This window comes from Heptranchias perlo, chromosome 16, assembly GCF_035084215.1.
Source record: "Heptranchias perlo isolate sHepPer1 chromosome 16, sHepPer1.hap1, whole genome shotgun sequence".
NCBI lineage: Eukaryota > Metazoa > Chordata > Chondrichthyes > Hexanchiformes > Hexanchidae > Heptranchias > Heptranchias perlo.
In genome coordinates this window covers 61,945,397-61,969,737 of record NC_090340.1, presented here as the reverse complement: position 1 = coordinate 61,969,737, position 24,341 = coordinate 61,945,397, and the positions used below count along the sequence as shown (strand labels likewise).

At 49.1% G+C, this 24,341-nt stretch overlaps 2 protein-coding genes across 5 annotated transcripts in view; one reads left to right on the top strand and one right to left on the bottom strand.

The window, feature by feature from the left end:
• cmtm4 (CKLF-like MARVEL transmembrane domain containing 4) overlaps positions 1–15,225 on the top strand; it is a 65,525-nt gene extending 50,300 nt beyond the window's left edge. Inside the window, exons 2-4 of the mRNA XM_067998178.1 lie at positions 1,372–1,548; positions 9,132–9,230; positions 11,111–15,225. Coding sequence (XP_067854279.1) covers positions 1,372–1,548; positions 9,132–9,230; positions 11,111–11,287 — 453 coding nt within the window. The 3' untranslated portion in view covers positions 11,288–15,225. The remainder of the gene's footprint in view (positions 1–1,371; positions 1,549–9,131; positions 9,231–11,110) is intronic.
• Positions 14,991–24,341, bottom strand: part of LOC137333816 (CKLF-like MARVEL transmembrane domain-containing protein 3) — a 28,919-nt gene continuing 19,568 nt past the window's right edge. For all 4 annotated transcript variants that reach the window (XM_067998173.1, XM_067998177.1, XM_067998175.1 and 1 more), the window contains 4 exons: positions 24,061–24,216; positions 22,621–22,713; positions 22,358–22,481; positions 14,991–21,001 (listed from right to left, as the gene is read on the bottom strand). In XM_067998173.1, the coding sequence (XP_067854274.1) occupies positions 20,967–21,001; positions 22,358–22,481; positions 22,621–22,713; positions 24,061–24,216 (408 nt within the window). In that variant the 3' untranslated portion in view covers positions 14,991–20,966. The remainder of the gene's footprint in view (positions 21,002–22,357; positions 22,482–22,620; positions 22,714–24,060; positions 24,217–24,341) is intronic.

Below are 24,341 nucleotides of genomic sequence, written 5' to 3'. Positions count from 1 at the left end.
ATAAATGCTGGTCCTTGCCAGCAACACCCATATCCAAAGAATGAATTTTTTTTCTGCAAACAGGAATGAGGTGAATGGTCATTTGATCCGTTTTTGACGGTGTTGGCAGAGGGAGCTTTTTTTTTTGTAAAGGATTTCTTTACCAAGTGAGACACGACCTCTGCACCAGGTTAGCTACCTGGGCAAGATACCGGAAGGCTGACTCTGTACATGATGGAAGTGGGGTGGGAGGTGGGGGGGGTGGAAGAGAAGCGGAGGAGTGGGAACGGGGGGGTGGGGAGGGGCAGGAGGAGGGTCTTATCAGGCTGCCTTGCAATCGGAGGAGGCCGAGCAGAAGGTTGGCAGGTTGCTCAGCCAACAATGCAGGACGTCATTGAGGCTGAAAAGAACCGGAAAGAGGATGAGGTAAATCAAGAGGTAGTGATTAGATGATGGGTCTTAAAAGCCTGTAGAATGCATGAGGAAGGGAAGACTGAGGGAGGTGAGGAGTTCCACAGTTTCGAGATCCTGGGAAAGAATCAGTTATAGTCGGAGACGATGCCACGTGTCCCGAGGTGGAGAAAACTCTGTCCTCAATGCGCTAATTGTAGATTTTTATATTATTCGTTCCCTAATTGCCCTTGAGAAGGTGGTGGTGATTGGAAGGAAGAGAGGAACAACAACAACAGCAACCTGCATTTATATAGTGCCTTTAATGTGGTAAAACTTCCCAAGGCGCTTCGCAGGAGTGATTATCAAACAAAATTTGACACAGAACCTCATAACGAGATATTAGGACAGGTGACCTAAAGCTTGGTCAAAGAGGTGGGTTTTAAGGAGTGTTTAAAGGAGGAGAGAGAGGCGGAGAGGTTTAGGGAGGGAATTCCAGAGCTTAGGGCCCAGGCAGCTGAAGGCACGGCCGCCAATGGTGGAGCGATGAAAATCGAGGATGCGCAAGAGGCCAGAATCGGAGGAGCGCAGAGATCTCTGAGGGTTGTAGAGCTGGAGAAGGTTACAGAGATAGGGAGGGGGGCGAGGCCTTAGAAGGATTTGAAAACAAGAATGAGAACTTTAAGAAGTTTAGAGGAGCATTGGTAGAGAAAGAGAGAGAAGGTTGTGACAGGAACAGAGGTGGAGGGGAGATAGAAAGAGACTGCCTATCAGAGGAGTATCCTAGAGTATGAGAGATGAGTTTGACAAGAGATTCTGAAATGAGCCATGGTTTCAACAGTTGAGGATGCAGGGAGGGGGAAGTGTGTCAGATGCTATAATCGGAGTTTGAGAGGACAGGGCAGATGCAGTGACTGTAATAGTGTAAATAAGGCAGAGATCAAGGCTGTGACTGGAAACAGTGTACCTTATGATGTTAAATAGCCTTTGCTTTCCTTTCAGATTTTGGCACTAATTGCCTTCATCTGTATCGAGACGGTGAAAGAGTGTTTGCCGTGCGGGGGTCTCTACTTCTTTGAGTTTGTCAGCTGCACGGCGTTCGTGATTACCGGTGTTCTGCTACTGATGTTCAGCCTGAATCTTCACACCAAAGTACTGCAGATCAACTGGAATCTGACGGTAAGTCCACCAGAACCGCTGACTCTCTGGTTTGATGGAGCTGCGATTAGGTTCTGTTACAGGACATATGTCTTTGATGATTTGCGATGTCCATATGTTCTCCTACACACTGCCTCTCCCCAATCTTCTTCATTCCTGTCCTCAAGGTAACAGCTGTAGGATGTCCCAGCATAGAAGTAAAGCTCCCTCTACACTGTCCCATCAAACACTCCCAGGGCAGGTACAGCACGGGTTAGATACAGAGTAAAGCTCCTTCTACACTGTCCCATCAAACACTCCCAGGGCAGGTACAGCATGGGTTAGATACAGAGTAAAGCTCCTTCTACACTGTCCCATCAAACACTCCCAGGGCAGGTACAGCATGGGTTAGATACAGAGTAAAGCTCCTTCTACACTGTCCCATCAAACACTCCCAGGGCAGGTACAGCACGGGTTAGATACAGAGTAAAGCTCCTTGTACACTGTCCCATCAAACACTCCCAGGGCAGGTACAGCACGGGTTAGATACAGAGTAAAGCTCCCTCTACACTGTCCCATCAAACACTCCCAGGGCAGGTACAACACTGGTTTATATAAAGAGTAAAGCTCCCTCTACACTGTCCCAAACTAAGACATTCCCTTGGCAGAGACCACCCAAACTGATTTCACATCTGACCCTCCCAACTCAAAGCAACGAACGTTCACAATTGAGTGTGCTGTCCTTATTGCTATAATCCTTAGAGAGCTGTATTTATTCAAGTTTCATCGGAGACCAGTGTCTCCATGACTGATATGTGGACTATCATTTTGGTTAGAATGGAATTCCTTAAGTGATGTTCCGTAAGAGGCAATCTGGTTTTGTATGGGCTCTGCAAACTTTTCTGTCTTTCTCCTACCCCCATTCTTGGGTGTGTGCAGGGGCCTCGGCTGGTTCCTACCTCTTAATATTTTATTGGCCTCCCCATTGGAATCTGTTGCTTGGCGTCGATGGGTTTAGCTGGTAATGGATTTGGTCCAATGTCAACTCAGAAAATGTTGGGATTGTCCATCACTGAGTCAGCATCAGGGAAAGGACAAGTTATTGTTTCAGGTGTAGATCCTTTGTGAGAACTGGTCTCTATCCAAAACTCTAACCTATCCTCAGAAGCTGACATACCGTACAGGTCCAGCATTTTGCGTTTGTATTTCAAATTTTCCTCTCTTCAAATCTAACTGACTTGATCCAGCCAGTTTTTGTGCCCTTGAGCATGTTATTGTCTCAGTTTGACTTCTCTGTTTCATCCTGTGTTCTGCCCTCTTTGTCTCTGTGCCGTCCCCTCCCCCATCTCTGTATCGGCCCCTCTTGTCTCTGAGTGCAGTGTTAAGGGAGTGCTGCATTGTCTGAGGTGCCATCTTTGGGATGAGATGTTAAACCGAGGCCCTGTATGCCAAAATCCCATTCGAAAAAGGGCAGGGGAGTTCTCCCCTCTGTCCTGGTCAACATTTACCCTTTAACCAACATCACTTAAAAAAAAAAACCACATGATCTGGTCGTTACTGTTTGTGGGATCTTGCTGTGCACAAATTGGCTGCTGCGTTTCCTTCATTACAACAGTGGCTACACTTCAAAAAGTACTTCATTGGCTGTAAAGTGCTTTGGGATGTTGTGACGTCATGAAAGGGGCTATACAAATGCAAGCTTTTTTTCTTTGTCTGTTCTGCCCTCACTGTCTCTAATGTTAGCTGGGTCACACTCGGTCAACTGTATTGCTTTCTCTGTCTGTGTCATCCTTCCTCTGTAGCCTTTTGTTGTAATGAAACCTCGAAATAGTTCAACCATTTGAGTTTTCTTAGGTTTTGACATCTGGCCAAGAGCTTTAAGCCCACGGTCACGCTGTGAATTCCATGGCTGTTCGCCGGGCACTTAGTGGCTTGGAGTTCGGCACATGGCTCAGAAATCCATGGCGCCATCCTGCAGGCCTGTCCCCCTCGCTCTATGTCCCTCCCTCTCCGTCTCCGTCTCTGTCTCTGTCTCTCTCCCTCTTCCTCTGTCCCTCCCTCCCTCTCTCGCTCTGTCTCTGTCCCTCCCTCCCTCTCTCCGGCCCTCTTCCCTTCGTGGTTTCTAACCGCAGTCTGAGCAGAGTATTCTTCCATCTCCTCTGTCTGCACAGTAAGTCAATTCTCTGTAAAGGGAGGGAGGGAGGGAGGGAGGGATACATACAATTAGCCGGGGTTCTGGCTCCCCATCGCTAGCCTCTGCTGGGAGGAGCCTCTTGTGTGGACATTGGATCGAGGACATGTCCCAGCTCCGATGTAAACCCCTTCGCAGTTGAATTGCTTTCCAGGACTTGACACGAAGGTTGGGCACTGAGGTCAGGTGGAGCAGTGTGGTTGGTGACTGTGTTACTGCTCCCTCCCACAACATGGAGTCAAGATAGGAGGGGGGGGAAACGTGTGTGTGTGTGTGTGTGTGTGTGTGTGTAGTGTGTGCTTTCTTTCTCCTGCATGCCCTGGTTGTCCACCATCGCCCCCACCATGTTTCCCCCCACCCCCAAACGTGTCAATAGGTGACCCCAGTACGAGCTGCCGAGTGGCTTATGATGAGTTACCACCCTGAAAGTCCCAGAGACACGTGCTCTATACGGTTTCCCGGATTTGATTATCCTTTCCTCCTGACAGTAACTTACCCACACTTCACTGGAGCACGGATGCACTCTACTAGAATGGTGCCAGGGATGAGGGACTTCAGTTATGTGGAGAGACTGGGATTGTTCTCCTTAGAGCAAAGAAGGTTAAGGGGAGATTTAATCGAGGTGTTCACAATCATGAGAGGTTTTGATAGAGTAAATAAAGAGAAACTGTTTCCATTGGCAGGAGGGTCAGTAACCAGAGGAGACAGATTGAAGATAATTGGCAAAAGAACCAGAGGGGAGATGAGAATTTTTTTTTTACGCAGTGAGTTGTTCTGATCTGGAATGCGCTGCCTGAAAGGGCGGTGGAAGCAGATTCAATAATAACTTTCAAAAGGGAATTGGATAAATACTTGAAGGGGAGAAAATTTGCAGGACTGTGGGGAAAGAGGAGGGAGAGTGGGTCTAATTGGACAGCTCTTTCAAAGAGCCGGCACAGGCACGATGGGCTGAATGGCCTCCTCCTGTGCTGTAAGATTCTATGATTCTAACCCCATGCTGCCGGATCGAAATTCCCTCGTTGACCGTGCAGTTCCTCGCAATTTATCCTCACCGAGCCCACTTTCTCGTCCTTCTGTTCTCTCCTCTCCTTCCCTAAAGAGGTTGACTGGGGTAGAATTCCAAGGTTGCCTGCTGCCTCAGGTACCTCAACCAGTGGCCACTCTTGCCTTGAGAACCTGGACAGAGAGTGTCAGCAAGCTGGTCGAAAGGGCGGCTACACCTGACGTGTGCTGTTCCTGGTCACTTAACAACCTGTCGCTGTCCCGGAACATGCGATGTTGGATTGCAAGGCGACTGTGAGCTACCTGAAGGGGGCTGGTTAACTGCCCTTCAACCCAATAAACAGCGTGGGTCGGTGACGAGAATTAGACCCAGCACTAGAATTGGTTAACAGTAACCCAGCCACAAGTAATCTGGCCGTTTCTAATGTCAACAGAGCAACTCAGACTGTGGTCATATAGAACTTGCAAAAACAGTACCTCAAAAAACACAAGATTAGGTCACAAGACAGATATAAAGAGAATGAGGCCCAGATCGCATGACACCAAAGAATGACTCATCAGCTTCTGTATGGCTCGAGCAGAGATCTGCACCAGAACAAGGAGGTCCCAGCTTTAATCACGTGGCCAGTGTGGAAGTTATCACCACCCCTTGGCGAGGGAGGAGGGAAATCGGCTGGGGTCTCCGTTCCTCTGCAGAAACCCCAACTGAAAAGAGTGTATGTCGATATTGGGTGAAGAAAGCTCCCTCTACACTGTCCCATCAAACACTCCCGGGGCAGGTACAGCACGGGTTAGATACAGAGTAAAGCTCCCTCTACACTGTCCCATCAAACACTCCCAGGGCAGGTACAGCACGGGTTAGATACAGAGTAAAGCTCCCTCTACACTGTCCCATCAAACACTCCCAGGGCAGGTACAGCACGGGTTAGATACAGAGTAAAGCTCCCTCTACACTGTCCCATCAAACACTCCCAGGGCAGGTACAGCACGGGTTAGATACAGAGTAAAGCTCCCTCTAAACTGTCCCATCAAACACTCCCAGGGCAGGTACAGCACGGGTTAGATACAGAGTAAAGCTCCCTCTACACTGTCCCATCAAACACTCCCAGGGCAGGTACAGCACGGGTTAGATACAGAGTAAAGCTCCCTCTACACTGTCCCATCAAACACTCCCAGGGCAGGTACAGCACGGGTTAGATACAGAGTAAAGCTCCCTCTACACTGTCCCATCAAACACTCCCAGGGCAGGTACAGCACGGGTTAGATACAGAGTAAAGCTCCCTCTGCACTGTCCCGTCAAACACTCTAACCTATCATGGACTCTACCCACCCATTTAATCTCTTTCTGCAACCCATGTACATTCTCCCTGATCCTAGACTCTACCCTCTAATTTTAAGGTTATACCCCCTTGTTCTGGACTCCCCCACCAGAGGAAATAGTTTCTCTCTATCTACCCTGTCGAATCCCTTTATCATTTTAAACACCTCGATCAGATCACCCCTCAACCTTCTGTGCTGAAGGGAATACAAGCCAAGTTTATGCAACCCGTCCTCATCATTTAACCCTTTGGTACAAATTTACCCTCAGCCTGAGAATGAAGGCAGGTTACAGAGGACCAAAGATTCATTGTGTAGTTTTATTCATCAATAAACGGAGATGGAATATGAAGAATAAAGGACAATGTCTCACACCAGGGTTTGAAACATCTGACACATAATGGAGGTTGGGCTGTAGAGACGTCCCATTTTAGTTGAACTGTTCCAGAATACAAGCAAGGGAGGCTCTCACAATCCACCTGAATAGAAGTGGTGAAAAATGCAAAGTTACTGGAAAAGGCAAGTTCTCTGGACACTTAACGAGACAGAGGAAGTGAGCAATACTCTGACACGCCAGGGCAGGAAGGGCAAGTTTAAGACAGATGTCAGGAAATATTTCTCTATATAAAGGTTGATCAACAGCTGGAATGCGTTGCCGGGAATAGTGGGTGAGTTTATTTAACGAACAGCTGGATGTTATAATGGTTACATCGAAACTACAGCACAGAAACAGGCCATTCGGCCCAACTGGTCTGTGTCGGTGGTAAAGGTCCACACGGGCCTCCTCCCTCCCCTACTTCATCTCACCCTATCAGCATATCCTTCTATTCCTTTCTCCCTCATGTGTTTACCTAAATGCATCTACACTATTCGCCTCAACTACTCCTTGTGGGAGTGAGTTCCACATTCTGACCACTCTCTGGGTAAAAAAGTTTCTCTTGAACTCCCAATTGGATTTATTAGCGACTATTTTATATTTATGACCTTTAGTTTTGGACTCCCCCACAAAGGGTAAACGTAGATAAAACGTTTCCACATCAAACCCTATCATTATCCCTTATCAGCTCACCCCTCGTCCTTCTGTTTTCTAGAGAAAAGAGTCCCCAGCCTGTTCAGCCTTTCCTGATAATGGTTAAATAATAGGGTTGATATATCCGGGAGGGTGATTCACTCGGATGCTGCCCGGTATATGAGAACACAAATATGAACAAAGACTTGGAAAATAGTTTTTTTTTTGGGGGGGGGGGGGGGGGAGGCGGAGGGAGGATGGGGGGGTTGGGAGGGAGGATGGGGGGGTTGGGAGGGAGGATGGGGCCTGGGAGGGATAGCTGGTGACCAGGAAAAGAAACTGGAGAAGTGGTGAAGTGGTTGTTCTGGAGGATTGTACAGCCCAGTGCTGGAGGGGCAACTCTGATCTCTTCTGTTGTTCCTTGAGGTGAGGCAAGGAGCTGATTCTTTGCTCACTGTTGTTGGGCCAAGTGTAAGGACCTGTTCCAGTACACTCACATTAAAGCTGAACCACAAAAATGTCAGCAATTCCATTTGGAAGGTTTAATATCCGTGTGGTTTGTGTTTTATATGGAAGCACATTGCAGATAAGTTGTGCTGCGCACTTTGAACTCCCTGCATCTGCCGACCATGTGGTTCCAGGGCTCTCTATCTTACTTTAGATTTTAGGAACGCTTTCCTGCTGCATCAGGATCGGATGATGGAGGCCCTTCAGCCCGTTGGATCTTGTCCTTAAAGAAGGCCAATCTCCGCCGTCTCCCCGTTGCAGCATCAAACAATCCCATAATCCTGGCACGGGACCACACTCCACTGGAAAGAGTGACTCTCCATTGGCTTCAGCCCCAGGCACATCTCATACGTGCAAAGACCAAACAATATCTACACTGCCGTCTCGTCTTGGAGGCTGATGTCCTGTCTGCCCTCCCCGCCCCCCCCCCCCCCACCCCCCAGGGACCCTGAGTCTTAATCGCTCATAGTGTTTGAACCTGCAGTCTCATCCTTCAGATTAACGAGCGTTGCACTTGTCAGTCGGAGGCGCCGTCTTTCGGATGAGACATTAAACCGAGGCCCTGTCTGCCCTCTCGGGTGGATGTAAAGGATTCCATGGGCTCTATTTCGAAGAAGAGCAGGGGAGTTCTCCCCGGTGTCCAGGCCAATATTTATCCCTAAATCCAACATCACAAAACAACAGATTATCTGGTCGTTATCTTGTTGCTGTTTGTGGGATCTTGCTGTGCGCAAATTGGCTGCCGCGTTTCCTACATTGCAACAGTGACTACACTTCAAAAAGTAATTCATTTGCTGTAAAGGGCTTTGGGATGTCCTGAGGCCGCGAAAGGCAACTTTCGAACGTCACATTCGAAAGACGGCACCCCCGACAGTGCAGCACTCCCTCAGTACTGCACTGGGCGTGTCTGCTAGATTTTGTGCTCAAATCTCTGTAGTGAGACTCGAACCCACGACCTTCTGACTGAGGCAAGACTGCTACCCACTGACCCACGGCTGATGCTCTTGATAAAAAGTTAGTGAGTAACACAGTAGTGTGGGATGGGGAAATTTACACCCTCTGTAAACTTGAGCTCACCCAAAACTCTGCTGCCCCGTATCCTAACTCGCACCGAGTCCCGTTCACCCATCACCCCTGCGGTCGCTGGCCTACATTGGCTCCCGGTCCGGGAACACCTCGATTTTAAAATTCTCATCCTTGTTTTCAAATTCCTCCATGGCCTCGCCCCTCCCTATCTCTGTAACCTCCTCCAGCCCTACAACCCTCCGAGATCTCTGCGTTCCTCCAATTCTGGCCTCTTGCGCATCCCCGATTTTCTTCACTCCACCATTGGCGGCCGTGCCTTCAGCTGCCTGGGCCCTAAGCTCTGGAATTTGCTCCCTAAACCTCTCCGCCTCTTTGACCAAGCTTTTGGTCACCTGTCCTAATATCTCCTTATGTGGCTCGGTGTCAAATTATGTCTGATAATCGCTCCTGTGAGGCGCCTTGGGACGTTTTAGTACGTTAAAGATGCTATATAAAGCAAGTTGTTGTTGAAATTGGGTTTCTGTATATAATTTTTTAGTCCTTTAGACAATATTTTGTCTGCTTGTTTCTCAGGATTTGGTGAACACGGTGATCAGTGCTATTGTCTTTTTCATCGCCTCCATCGTCCTGGCGGCCATGAACCACAAGAGGAAAGGGGAGGTCGCTGCTGTGGTAAGTTACCCTGGGTAATCCCCAACCCGTGGAGACTGCAGGGTCCCTGGTTCCATCCCTTGCCTGTAAGGCCCCGTAACATCGCCCGTCTCCGCCCCCGCCTCAGCTCATGTGCTGCTGAAACCCTCATCCATGCCTTTGTTACCTCTAGACTAGACTATTCCAACGCTCTCCTGGCCAGTCTCCCATCTCCCACCCTCCGTAAACTTGAGCTCGTCCAAAACTCTGCTGCCCGTATCCTAACTCGCACCACGTCCTGTTCACCCATCACCCCTGTGCTCGCTGACCTACATTGGTCTGGAAAAGGCTCGATTTTAAAATTCTAATCCTTGTTTTCAAATCCCTCTGTGGCCTTGCCCCCCTCCCTATCTCTGTAACCTCCTCCAGCCCAACAACCCTCCGAGATCTCTGCGCTCCTGCAATTCTGGCCTCTTGCGCATCCCCGATTTTCATCGCTCCACCATTGGCGGCCGTGCCTTCAGCTACCTCGGCCCTAAGCTCTGGAATTCCCTCCCTAAACCTCTCCATCTCTTCACCTCTCCCTCTGTCTCTCTCTCTCTCTCTCTCCCCCTTTAAGACACTCTTTAAATCCTACCCCTTTGACCAAGCTTTGGGTCACCTGTCCTAATATCTCCTTATGTGGCTCGGTGTCAAATTTAATTTGATAATCGCTCCTGTGAAGCGCCTTGTGGTGTTTTACTACATTAAAGGCGCTATATAAATGCAAGTTATTGTCTCATCCCTGGCCTGTGCCGACCACAAGAGTTTTTGGACGAATGCCCTTAGAATCATAGAACCTTACAGCACAGAAGGTGGTCCTTCGGCCCATCGTGCCTGTGCCGGCTCTTTGAAAGAGCTTCCTAATTAGTCCCACTCCCCACCCCCCCTGCTCTTTCCCCATAGCCCTGGAAATTTTTCCTTTTCAAGTTTTTAATCCAATTCTCTTCTGAAAGTTACTATTGAATCTGCTTCCGCCACCCTTTCAGGCAGTGAATTCCAGATCAGAACAACTCGCTGCGTAAAAGAGAATTCACCTCATCTCCCCTCTGGTTCTTTTGTCAGTTATCTTAAATCTGTGACCCAGCTGCCAGTGAGAACAGTTTCTCCTTATTGACTCTGTTAAAAACACCTCAATTTTAAACACGCCTATTAAATCTCCCCTTAATTTTCTTTCCTCTAAGGAGATCAATCCCAGCTTCTCTTTCTCTACGCAACTGAAGTCCCTCATGCCCTGTACTAAAGTTTCTTCTAATTGGCCAGTCTTTTGTTTAGAGAGGCAATTCATTGAGATGAATTTCGCTTGGGTTTCTGAGCTGCGTTGAGAGAGGAAGGAAGCCTTTGGACATTGGTGCTGTGAGTGTCGGCCGTCGCTCAGCGGGCAGCACCCTCGCCTCTGGTCAGAAGGTCGTGGGTCCAGAGACTTGCGCCCATAATCCAGGCTGACACTCCCAATGCCAGTACTGAGGGAGTGCTGCACTGTCGGAGGTGCCGCCTTTCGGATGAGATGTTAAACCGAGGCCCCGTCAGCCGCCTCAGGTGGACGTAACACATCCCACGGCCGCTATTCAAAGAAGAGCAGGGGAGTTCTTCCACTGCCCTGGCCCAATATTTATTCCTCAAGCAGCAACTAAAAATAGATTGTCTGATCATTGTCACATTGTTGTTTGTGGGATCTTGCTGTGCGCAAATTGGCTGCCGCGTTTCCTACAACAGTGACTACACTTCAGAAAAGTACTTTCGTATGTTCGTACTTCATTGGCTGTAAAGCGCTTTGGGACGTCCTGAGGACGTGGAAGGTGCTATATAAATGCAAGTCCTTCTTTTTCTTGTTGATTCGCTTTAAGAGGTCGTTGGTTATTATTTCTCTCGTTTCCCCGCAGGTCTTTGGCTTTCTGGCCGCTGGAGCCTACTCGGTCAACTCGTACTTGGCCATTAAGATATGGAGGCTGGCCAGCCGGCGCCAGGCCGGTGGGCAGAGCAGCGAGTACACGCGGGCGCGCTCAGAGTCCCGAGGGGAAGTGGACAGCAGGCCCGAGATACAGCGCCTGGAAGGGTGAAAACGGGGAACTCCCCCCACCTCTGTTCAGCAGAGCGAGAGAGACTGAAGTCTGCAATATACCGCCCGTTTCATTCACGCAGCTGAAGAATCAAACAGTCGAGATTTAAAGAACAGACACTTCCGATTTTATATTGTGCGTAATGCTTTAGGAGAGACGGAATATCCAAGGTTGGATTCGTCTTGTGTTAACTACTGGGGGTGTAATTCGAAGCGATTTTCGAAGGTGGGGGGATAGAGAAGGGGAGACGTCATTGAAGTTGTGGGTGCTCCCCGGACTGAGGTCTAGTGTGAGTTGCTTGGTATCTAATCCCGGCCTTGCTCTGCCTTGTGCCTGTTTTTTGGATGTCCCAACCTTCAGGAGCTGGTGGCGAACGTTCAATTAACTGATCAAAATGAATTATTTATTGGCAATGAAGTAGGAAGGCGAGTGTGAAGCGTGCTTTTTTTGCAATCAGTACTTGAACAGGAACGAAGATTCCAAGGGCAGGCGATGGTGGGAGGGGAGAAGGTGAAGAGGGTGGGGGGAGACATGAGAGTAATGCACTTTGTACCAACAGCGTACGGTGCAAGAAGGACCTTCCGATGGGCCGTGAATGATGTGGTGTTGAGTGGGATTCTTGCCGTTTACTGAGTTGGTTGTCACGTGTGTGTAGATGGCTCACTCTGTACGAAACACTAAAATGAAGTCTTTGCACTGGGTTGCAGTTTAAACATACTGCATCATATGCAAACATGTTTTCTTTCATGCTTTCTGCAGAAGGCAAAATGTTCATCTATCTCCCATCTCTTCAAAGACTCCTTTTTTTTTCTCTAAAAACAGGATCCAAAGATTGATTATTTTTTTTTGTGTGATTGTTTCGTTGCTTTTCTAAAACAAACATCCGGCTCGTGACCAAAATCTGAAAAATCGAACGCGGCCAATTTTTTTTTTGGTGTCTTGACAAAACAGGTTTGTAGATTCGTAGAAATGTCAGCACAAAAAGGGAGGCCTTTCAACCCCAGAGACTAGCTGCAGATTCCTGGGCATAACTTTCCGATCGTGACGGTTTAGTTTGTTGTGAATACGCTCTGACAGTTTGAGAATTCGTGTGGCTCAAACGAGGGCTCCTGATCCTGAACCTGCTTGTGTATATCTTGACTTCACTTTCTTTTTTTGAAGCATTTATGAATTCTATATGTACACCTTAATAACTGGGTATTTATTGTTAGACTTGCTTGAAGCAGTTACTGAATCAGAACTTTAAAAAAAAAGTTTGTTTTTTTAGCTGAAATTTGCTTATTTTTCCTGGTGATTGTGAGACTGTTCTTTAATATAGGAGAGGGTTTTTTTCCCCAAATTGAACACCTTGCAATATTCACTGGTTAGAATGGTACCAGCACAATTACAGTCTACTCTCAATATCACTCACCTGCACAGCAGGGTGTCCGAGCTTGCTGGGGTCCTATTGGTTCGTACTGTTGAGTCTCGAGGGGCCGTATATAAGGTTTGAATCCCAGTTCCCATCGATCGGCAGGTGTCAGCCGTGGCTCAGTGGGTAGCACTCTCGTCTCTGAGTCAGAAGGTCGTGGGTTCAAGCCCCTCTCCAGAGAATTGAGCACATAATCCAGACTGACACTCCCAGCGCAGTACCGAGGGAGTGCTGCACTGTCGGGGGTGCCGTCTTTCGGATGATACATTAAACCGAGGTCCCCTCGGATGGACGTAAAAGATCCCATGGCACTATTTTGAAGCAGAGCAGGGGAGTTCTCCCCGGGGTCCTGGGCCGATATTTACCCCTCAACCAACATCACTGAAAAAACAGATTATCACATTGCTGTTTGTGGGATCTTGCTGTGCGCAAATTTGCTGCCACGTTTCCCATATTACAACAGTCACTACATTTCAAAAGTACTTCATTCACTGTAAAACGCTTTGGGACGTCCTGAGGTCATGAAAGGCGCTATATAAATGCAAGTCCTACCCATATAAGTCAAATTATTGATCCTAACAGATCCCGGTGTTCTGATTCAGGATCTATCCACCAATGTATTAACAGAGCCCTGACCAAACCTCCCGGACAATCCTAAGAGCAGGAAATACAAAGCGTCAGTAGGACTGAAGGTGCCTGGGGTTTGAGAGCTGATTGTCAGGGCAGTAGAGAGGTTGTGGGCGGGGGGGAAGGTGAGGGGAGGTAAGGAAGGTTCACAGACGGGCTGGTCACTGTGGTGTGTGCGTTGATGTTGCCTCAAGGTAAGAACGGGGAGAGGGAGGGGGAGGTGCAGAACCCACTTTATATTCTTGAAACCCACCCGGGTTGGAGGGAAAGTGCGGAGGTCTGGTGGACCCTGTGGACTGGCTGAATTTTCCCAGTGACTTTTTTTTTTAAAAACCAAAAAAGATAACTTTTTTAAAAAAAATTTTAAAAAAGTATTTTTAGCTTATCATCAAAGCAACAACCTGACACTCTTGATTAGTAATGAAATTTGTACCCAGAAGGGGAGGGAAATGTCACCTCCCTGTCACTAGATGTCAGTGGCGCACTGTCCCCTGCCTGGAGTGAATGCGCCACTGGCAGCCAGAGATGGTAAGTGGCTGCCCAGGAGTGCCCGGGCCAAACCTCACCCAACCACCCTCCCTTTTTGGCTGGAAGTTTTACTTGGCGTCGTCCGTTAAACCAAATCGTTTTTCTTTTAGTTGTTGAAGGAGGCAGCTCTGGCCGAACGTTCTAACGCAGCCTGTTAATGTTTATATTTTTGTACGATGTCGCTGCGCGGTGTTGTAACTTGCTTGAAGTCTCACCTAAAGTGCCTTTTATACAGGAGCTTAAACACAAATATTGACCTGGGACCATCACAATCTTTAATTTTCTATTATTCATGCCTGCGAAGGATGGGCTTGAGTTTATTGATCAAGTCGATCCCTTTTGCATCACTGGTTTTCCGGGTCTGGGAGTGATGCTGATTTCTGAGGTACCAGAAACAAGCCCTCTATATATTGGGCTGGAGGGGGCGGGCAGGCAGGCAAAGAACTGCAGAATCCAAAAAGTTTGGGGTTTCCATTTGCGACGGTTACCGAGCTGCCCTTTTACTCTTTTTCCCCCCCCCCTCCCCCCCGTTTAGGGGGTGATAGAACTGCAGGAATCTGAGTAGCGGGGGCACTGCGATTGGCTTCAGTTCTCCTGGGCTAGAGAGGGGGTGGGTTGGGGGGGGGTCAGTGGGTGTGGGATCAGCTGGGGTGGCCACTCCTGATCGTGTGGATCAGTGACCCTGCGCGCACACGCGGTGTGACCGGGTGTGAGGACGAAGATGAGTTTTGGCTGCGATGCCCTCCACAGTCGAATAGCCCACCACCCCTTATTTTCTACTGTCACAAATGAAGAACGGCTGTTTGGACGAGGCACTGCAAGCTGGCCGGCGGATTGATATCATCTCCTGAGGACTTTCAGTCAGTGCAATAAATGGTTTTTTGTTACCCTGTTTGTTTAAAATTTTAAAAAACACACTTCATTTTCCCTGGGGAAATTCCTAAGTTGATTCTCTCTGATTCCTCGTCCATGATACTGGCAGTGAAACGGAGAACAAGATTGCGTTCCCCTTGTTTATGGGGGTGAAAAGGGGCAGGACTTGGGAGGGGGGGGGGGAAGTCGGGTGTAGTTTATATTGAAGGAAATCATGAATGTAAAGACCATTTTTTAAAAAGAATAATGCCAAGGACCACCTCACAGTTCTTAAAGGTTGGTTTTAATTGTAGTTACGTTTTTCTGTGTCCTTTCCCGAGTTGTGACAATTGGAACTTGTAACATATTCTCTCCTTTTGGTCCTTTAAATCTGTCTCCTCAGAGCTGTATTTTTGTACGTGCTTAGATTCACCTAGTTTTTGTGGATGCCACTTGTCAGTACAAATTCTTGCACCTCGCTGTGTATTCTCGTTAACAAATAAAACTGATTTTAACTGTTGAGCTTGTTGGGAAATGATTGACGATGTGTGACGGGCGAGTTCTGTGCGTTGTACAGAGGGTAATTCAGAGAGAAACTTTCCCATATTTTCTTCCCTTTCTCTCTTTGGTGGTACGGTTCCAAGCAGCCTGTGTGAGAGCCCGGACAGGGCATGTTGGCAGGCCATTCGACTGGGGAAGCCATCACAGCTGAGCCCGATCCTGTCCCCACCCGAGGGCCACACAAGCGGACTTTCCAGCACTGGTCGCTGGAGAGTGGGGACCCCTGGTTGAAAGTTCCCTTCCTTCTCCCACCCTATTTGAGGTTAACAGTAGCACCCCAACTGGGATCAGCTATCTTAGAAGAGACTGTACATTCTTCCCTGATAAAGTGGGAGAAGGATCCATCTTAAAAGGGCAGTCAGCCCTGGCTCAGTGGGTAGCACTCTCGCCTCTGAGTCAGAATGTTGTAGGTTCAGGTCCCACTCCAGATATTTGAGCACATAATCCAGGCTGACACTCTCAGTGCAATACCGAGGGAGTGCTGCACTGTCGGAGGTGCCGTCTTTTGGATGAGCTGTTAAACCGAGGCCCCGTCTGCCCTCTTGGGTGGATGTAAAAGATCCCACAGCCATTACTGGAAGAAGAATTAGGGGAGTTCTCCCTGGTGTCCTGGGGCCAATATTTATCCCTCAACCAACATCACTAAAAACAGATTATCTGGTTATTATCTCATTGCTGTTTGTGGGATCTTGCTGTGCGCAAATTGGCTGCTGCGTTTCCTGCATTATAACTGTGACTGCACTTCAAAAGTACTTCACTGACTATAAAGAGCTTTGGGACATTCTGAGGTTGTGAAAGGTGCTATATAAATGCAAGTTCTTTATGTCCCCATGTTCTAGACTCACCCACAAGTGGAAACAGTCTCTCCACATTCAACCTGTCGAACCCCTTCATAATTTTCGAGGCCTCGATCAGGTTTCCTTAGTCTTTTTTTCCCCAGAGAAAAGCGCTCTAAACTGCTCAATCTTTCCCGATAGTTGCATCCTCTCAATTCTGGTAACGTCCTTTGTAAATCTTTTCTGCACTTTCTCCAGTGCTTCAGTGTCCTTTTGACTTGCTTGCAAGTTGTTGTTTGCTGTGTGGTTTCCTCTTGAACTTACTAAGAATTTAACATCTTCTGCAAACTTAGAAATTCGACCATTTCCCAAACCGAATTCTGCTGCAGGAACACTTAACTCCCACTAGATGGCACTGTGGGCAGGCACACCTACCAGCTCAACAGCACCACCACCAGGCTCACTGCGTCACTGCAGAGATGGGCTTTTTTTGCCCCCAATTTCCTTCCCTCTTTTCTCTCTTCCCCATTCCCCCCCTCATTAACTCATGTGGAGGTATCGTTCCCTGGGCACTCGTCAGTACCTCACACGACTGACCTGTCTTCATGTGTGACACTTAAGAGCAGGGGAGTTCTCCCCAGTGTCCTGGGGCCAATATAGATTATCTGGTCATTATCACATTGCTGTTTGTGGGATCTTGCTGTGCGCAAATTGGCTGCCAGGTTTCCCTACATTACAACAGTGACCACTTAAAAAGTACTTCATTGGCTGTGAAGCACTTTGGGATATCCCGAGGACATGAAAGGTGCTATGTAAATGCAAATCTTTCTATTCAATTCTAGGCCAGAGCCAAGTTAGCTGATCTCAATTGGGCCTCGGCACCCCTGAGGTGGGGGGGAATTGACCTGCGTTTCCCGTTCCTGATCACTATCCAGTGACGGTTGCTGGCAAGTTGTGTGTGCGAGGCTCGTGTGGAGTATAGACACCAGCATAGACCAGTGGGGCCGAATGGCCTGTTTCTGTGCTGTAGGTTCAATGTATGTAATTCTGTGTAACTCTTTGCAAGTCAGAATTATCATAGTGCAGGGCACAAACCGTTGACTTGCTAGAGCCCGCGGCATGTGCTAAAGCCCGTGGAGCAGGGCCAAAGTAACTAATCTTAGTTCAGCAGTGAACATTCTGTGCCGTTTTCACGTAGCAAGGCAGCCCCAAGGCACTTTCTACAGAGGGCGTGGTGCATAACCAGCAGCGAGAGGGAGAGCTGCTAAAGGGGCGAACGAACTGTGTGGTCCAAGAGATTGGGTTTGAGGAGGTAAGGTGGTGCAGTGGTTCCGTTACTGGACTAATAATCCAGAGAACAAGAGTTCAAATCCCACCAAGGGCAGATTGGGAATTGGAATTCAGTTTTTTTTTAAAAACTGGTTATCAGTAAAAGTGTCCGTGAAGCTGTCGGATTGTCGTAAAAACCCAACCGGTTCATTAATGTCCTTTAGGGAAGGAAACCTGCCGTCCTTACCCGGTCTGGACCGATATGTGACTCCAGTCCCCACACCAATGTGGTTGACTCTTAACTGGCCTCTTGAAGTTCACCCAGCAAACCACTCTGTTGTATCAAACCAGCTTCTCAGGACAACTAGGGATGGACATTAAATGCCAGCCTTGCCAACGACGCCCACATCCCGAGAATGAATAAAGGTGACAGAAGGTGGGATGAGACGTAGCAGGGCAGAGTGACTTAGGGAGAAAGTTCCGGAGGAGCGTGCTGAATGGTGGGGGTGGTGGAGAGGAAAGACCTCCCCACCCCCAATTTTTTTCCACGTTGCTCATGAAAGTGGCGACTCCTTGTTCGGTGCAATTCACAGGTGTCGGTGATATCTCACCCAAGGATTGCGAGGGGGAGCATATAACGCTGGAGGAGATTACTGGAGTAGGACAGAGGGATTTGAAGATGAGCACAAGGATTTTGAAGTTGATACGTTGGGTGAAAAGGCTGATGTCTGTCCCTGCCTCAGATCGGCGTTCCTTCAAAGACATTAATCAGAGATGCCAAAGCAAGTTTCCTGGCGATCACTGGCTGCACAGCAGGTGCCCTGGTCTCAGCTGTGACTCAGTGGGTAGCGCACTCGCCTCAGAGAATTCAGCACATGATCCAGGCTGACACTCCAGTGCGGTACTTGAGGGAGTGCTGCACTGGCGGAGGTGCCGTCTTTCAGATGAGACGTTAAAACTGAGGTCCCCGTCTGCCCTCTCAGGTGGACGTGTAAGATCCCATGACACTATTGTGAAGAGGAGCCAGGGAATTCTCCCCGGTGACCTGGGCCAATATTTATCCTTCAACCGACATCACTAAAACAGATTATCTGGTCATTTATCTCATTGCTGTTTGTGGGATCTTGCTGTGTGCAAATTGGCTGCTGCATTTCCTACATTACAACACTGACTACAATTCAAAAGTACTTCATTGGCTGTAAAGCACTTTGGGACTTCCTGTATAAATGCAAATCTTTCTTTTCTGTATTGGGTAACTGGGCTGCCATTTTAAATAATATTGTGATTTTAATTGCGTTTTAAAATAAAGTTGAAACTATTTCAGTTTCTAGTTTCTAATTCCCAGTACATTCGTGATTCAATCCTTATTTAAAAACTGAAAGAGAAAGCAGTAGCTTCCTCTTCCCCTCTGGGGCCCTGCTGCCTGTTTAAAGCACTTCCCACCACTGACCAGCAGGAAGGACAATTTGAGGAACCTGTGGGTTTTTTTTTGCTAACTCTGTTGATGTCTGCTCTTTGTTCTGAGGTCCTTCGAATCAGACAAACCGAACTGCTCAGCAAAAAAAAAATAGACCGTTCTGCCAACAACAGGATGACGGACGAGTTATGTATCGTGACCGACACTTTGATCCAGGCTGACCCTTCAGTGCTGCACTGTCGGGGGGTCAGCGCTGGGGGAGCGCCGCACTGTCGGGGGGTCAGCGCTGGGGGAGCGCCGCACTGTCGGGGGGTCAGCGCTGGGGGAGCGCCGTACTGTCGGGGGGGTCAGCGCTGGGGGAGCGCCGCACTGTCGGGGGGGTCAGCGCTGGGGGAGCGCCGCACTGTCGGGGGGGTCAGCGCTGGGGGAGCGCCGCACTGTCGGGGGGTCAGCGCTGGGGGAGCGCCGCACTGTCGGGGGGGTCAGCGCTGGGGGAGCGCCGCACTGTCGGGGGGTCAGCGCTGGGGGAGCGCCGCACTGTCGGGGGGTCAGCGCTGGGGGAGCGCCGCACTGTCGGGGGGTCAGCGCTGGGGGAGCGCCGCACTGTCGGGGGGTCAGCGCTGGGGGAGCGCCGCACTGTCGGGGGGTCAGCGCTGGGGGAGCGCCGTACTGTCGGGGGGTCAGCGCTGGGGGAGCGCAGTACTGAAGGAGCGCTGCACTGTTGGAGGTGTTAAACTGAGGCCCTCCGAGGTGGATGTAAAAGATTCCATGATAACTGTCAGCCGTAGCAGAGTGGGTAGCACTCTCTCGCCTCTGAGTACAGAAGGTCGTGGGTTTAAGTCCCACTCCAGAGATTTGAGCACATAATCCAGGCTGACACTCCCGGTGCAGTAATGAGGGAGTGCTGCACTGTCGGAGGTAAAAGATCCCATCGCACTATTTTGAAGAAGAGCAGGGGAGTTCTCTCCGGTATCCTGGGCTTAAAAACAGATTATCTGATCATTATCACATTGCTGTTTGTGGGATCTTGCTGTGCACAAATCAGCTGCCGCGTTTCCTACATTACAACAGTGACTACGTCTCGAAAGTACTTCATTGGCTGTGAAGCGCTTTGGGACGTCCTGAGGTTATGAAAGGCGCTATATAAATGCAAGTTCCTTCTTTCTTCCTGTATCAGCATCGAGAGCGGGAATCAACAATCGAGGGCAGGGGAAAAAAATCAATTGGAGATACTGAGTGAGGCTTACCCTGCCGAACGCAACAGATTAAAATGGGCGGCAAAGGACGCCTCGCTCCAGAGGAGGGAGACCGAAGAGCTCGGACCAAGATGGACCCGTTCCGGACCGAGTGGACACTCGCTCAGGGCGTCGCCCGGCCCTGGTCCCTGGAATCGGACTGGTTTTATTTCAGATCCTCCGAAGGGCGGGCGGAGAGGGGTGAACACAATGAAGATTAATCCTTCACCTTTGGGCTTAGACCAGGCTGCCCATCCCGATGACACCTGCCTTCAGCTACCTGGGCCCCAAGCTCCGGAATTCCCTCCCTGAACCTCTCCACCTCTCTCTCCACCTCTCTCTCTCCTCCTTTAAGACGCTCCTTCGAACCCTCCTCTTTGACCGAGCCTGCGACATTAAAGGTGCTGTTTAAATGCAAGTTGCTGATTCACAACTAATAATTTGCTCTTTTTAAAAATGTTTTTTTCTGCAATCTCTCCACAGTTTCATAGACTCAAAGAAACAACAGGTCAGGAGACAGTCACGTGACCCTACGCCGGAGCGAAACGGGTCGTAGTTCGATCCGAATTTTAGCGAAAGGTTTCTTCTATTGATTAATTTAAAAAAAAAATCTCTTCCTCGGTAACGAGCAGGACTTGGTGCCCGCTCGGAAAGATCTACCCAGCAGAAACGAAAGGCGGTGAGCGAAGGGTTAAAATACAGGACGCTGTGAGCTCGGATTATCAAACGCTGTGAGCTGGAGGTTGGTACTTCCCACGGAGAGTGACTTGGTGTCTGCGACGCTCACGGTTAAATCTCTGGCCCCCCCCCCCCGAGTACGGTGTTGGTGTGATCTCTTGCTCTTCCCTCTCTCGTTTTACAGAGGTGTTTAGATTGGATCTCGAGCACCAATGCAGCTCAGCGCACAAGAGTTTTTTAATTGTTTAAAAAGAAATGAAACTCGGGGTGGTGGGGTGAGGTACAGAATTCACACGGAATCTTTCGCCTTCTCGTTCACAGCATTTCAATCGGAATCCGAGTCTGACACGTCCTCTTCTCCTGGAGAGAGGGAGAAAAACACCGGATGCAAAATAAAGGAAAACAGAGCAACGACCTGACCCCAGTGCCAGCTGTGGCTCGGTGGGCAGCACTCTCGCCTCCGAGTCAGAAGGTCGTGGGTTCGAGTCCCACTCCCGAGACTTGAGCACATAATCTAGGCTGACACTCCCAGTCAAGTACTGAGGGAGTGCTGCACTGTCGGAGGTGCCGTCTTTCGGATGAGACGTTAAACCAAGGCCCTCCCCGTCACCTGTCTCCTTCTGAGTGGGATCTTTTACATCCACTTGAGAGGGCAGAAAGGGCCGTGGTTTAACATCTCCTCTGAGAGACAGCACCTCTCCCTCGCTGTTGCCTCAAAGTGTCAGCCTGGATTATGTGCTCAAGTCTCTGGAGTGGGACTTCGAACCCCCTGAATCTTCTGGTTAAAGGCAATCGTGTTACCCAGTGAGCCAAGGCTGACATACAGTACCAGTGATAAAATAGAGGGAGACAAGAGAGAGTTCTAATGGAGAATAAATTTGAGGCCTTGAAGTGAGAATCTGACTCGCCCTCTACCTGGTTTGGATGGAGGGAGCCTTTGACTCAGTGGTAGCATTCCTGCCTCTGAGCCAGACAGTGCAGGGTTCGGTCCCTGCTCTGGACAGTCCTGGCGTGCGGAGACCAGAGCTCCAGCTCTGAATTTCAGGGTGACATCCAGCAGAGATACTCGTGTCCAGTAGGTGTGTGGGTGGCCCATCCCCCTCATATGGGTTGTGGGAGCCCATGAAACCCTCCTGCCAGAGAGGACCAACCCACCCCCATTGGCTGGTATAAAGATGGTCACAGCCATGGGAGGAGCATTCACAGCCTGTCAGCCTGCAAATCCTTTTTTTTATGTGGCTCGGTGTCAAATTCTGTCTGGTAATCGCGCCTGTGAAGCGCCTTGGGACGTTTTACTACGTTAAAGGCGCTGTTTAAATGACAGTTGTTGTATTGTGGGTGGAAACGGTGAAGAGTTGTGTTCGTTATCATAGAATCATAGAACACGGTACAGAAGGAGGCCATTTGGCCCATCGTGCCTGTGCTGGCTCTTTGAAAGAGCTATCCAATTAATCCCACTCCCCTGCCCTTTCCTCGTAGCCCTGCAAATTTTTCCCCTTCAAGTATTTATCCAATTCCCCTTTTGAAAGTCACTATTGAATCTGCTTCCACCGCCCTTTCAGGCAGCGCGTCCCAGATCAGAACAACTCGCTGCGTAAAAACATTTTCTTCGCTCTTCTCCCTTCTCTCGCCGATCACCTTAAATCTGTGTCCTTCTGGGACTGGAAACACTTTCTCCCTGTTTACTCTATCAAAACCCTTCGCGATTTCTCTTACCTGTTGATTTTTTGATAGTTGCGGTGTGGGTCGGAAGGTTCTGGGGATTTAAGAAGCCGGTCAGCTTGTTGAAGATGTAGTAAAAATCAAAGGCGAACACGACAGTCGCGACGAAACCGAAGACCTTTTCAAAAAAGGGGAGGGGGGGGGGGGGGTGGGGGGAGGAGAGGAGACCCAACAAAAAATTGTTGATTTGAAAACGACAGCAGATGAAAACGGAATCTGATCCACGCGGGGGTTTAAAAGGTTGTGAGGTTACTCACCCCAGCTGTTTTCGAAGCGGCTTCGCTTTTCGTGACGGCGTAGATCGATATCGCGAAGAAGATGACGGCAGCAGTGACGCAGCGCAGGAAGTCCTGGAATATTTTTTTCCGACAAAATAATTGAAATGCGTTTAATAAAAAAAAATTGCTCGTTAAAACATAGTTAGCAAAACTTGTCCAATTAACCCGCTGCGGTATTTAGTACGAGCCCAGCGAGTCACACTTCAAGGTGATACATTGGATGCAAAGTGTTTTGCGAGAAATAAGGGGCGATTATAATGAAAGAATGAACTTGCATTTATATAGCGCCTTTCACAACCTCAGGATGTCCCAAAGCGCTTTACAGCCAATGAAGTACTTTTCTGAAGTGTAGTCACTGTTGTAATGTAGGAATCGCAGCAGCCGATTTGCGCACAGCAAGATCCCACAAACAACAATGTGATAATAACCAGATCATCTGTTTTTTTTTAGTGATGTTGGTTGAGGGATAAATATTGGCCCCAGGACACCGGAGGGAACTCCCCTGCTCTTCTTCGAATTAGTGCTGTGGGATCTTTTACATCCACCCGAGAGGGCAGACGGGGCCTCGGTTTAACGTCTCACCTGAAAGACGGCACCTCCGACAGTGCAGCACTCCCTCAGCACTGCACTGGGAGTGTCAGCCTAGATTATGTGCTCAAGTCTCTGGAGTGGGACTTAAACCCACAACCAGGTCAGGTGAGGGGGGAAGCTGCTGCACATGCCAGGGCGTACCATGACCAGCGATGCCAGTGGAAGGGAGAGAAAAAAGAGCTTCAGATATATTTTAAAATTCTAGAGGTTTAAGGGGTGACCTAATTGAGGTGTTTAAGATGATGAAAGGATTTGATAGGGTAGAGAGAGAGAAACTATTTCCTCTGGTGGGAGAGTTCAGAACAAGGGGGGCAGAACCTTAAAATTAGAGCCAGGCCGTTCAGGGGTGATGTCAGGAAGCACTTCTTCACACAAAGGGGGGTGGAAATCTGGAACTCTCTCCCCCAAAAAGCTGTTGAGGTTGGGGGTCAATTGAAAATTTCAAAACTGAGATCTCAGGTTTTTGTTGGGTAAGGGTATTAAGGGTTATGGAACCAAGGAGGGTAGATGGAGTTAAGATACAGATCAGCCGTGATCTAACTGAATGGCGGACCAGGCTCGAGGGGCTGAATGGCCTCCTCGTGTCCCCTATTCTGTGCTTAAGGCTCTGGATTTGGACCTGAACCCACAGGCGTACGACTCAGAGACGAGAGTGCTACCCACTGAGCCAAGCTGGCAGGTGTAATTTTCCCCCTGAGTACGAGCTTCAGATGCCACCTGTGACAGGACTTAACGTGACTCCCTTTCGCCAGCTCCAACGCCACCTGTCCGCCGACAAACTCTGTACCTGTGCGTCCGGGAAGAGAGAGAGAGAAAGGTGATACTCACAATCAACGGGCAATGGAAGCTCGAGAAGCGGTCGATGTACTTTGTCACGTACACGTAATAGGCACAAAGGGCCAGTAGGAATTCAATGAGCGGAGCGGCCATGAAGGAAGCCGAGGACGATGCCAGGTAACAAATGAAAATGATGAAGGAGAGCACCTGAAACGAGAGGGAGGAGTAAGATGGAACGAGCCGAGTCTACACCAGTAACAGGTTACTGACCCTGACACTACAACCAATCAATGACCCCGTCCCTCGATCAATCAAAATCACTACCCCCCCCT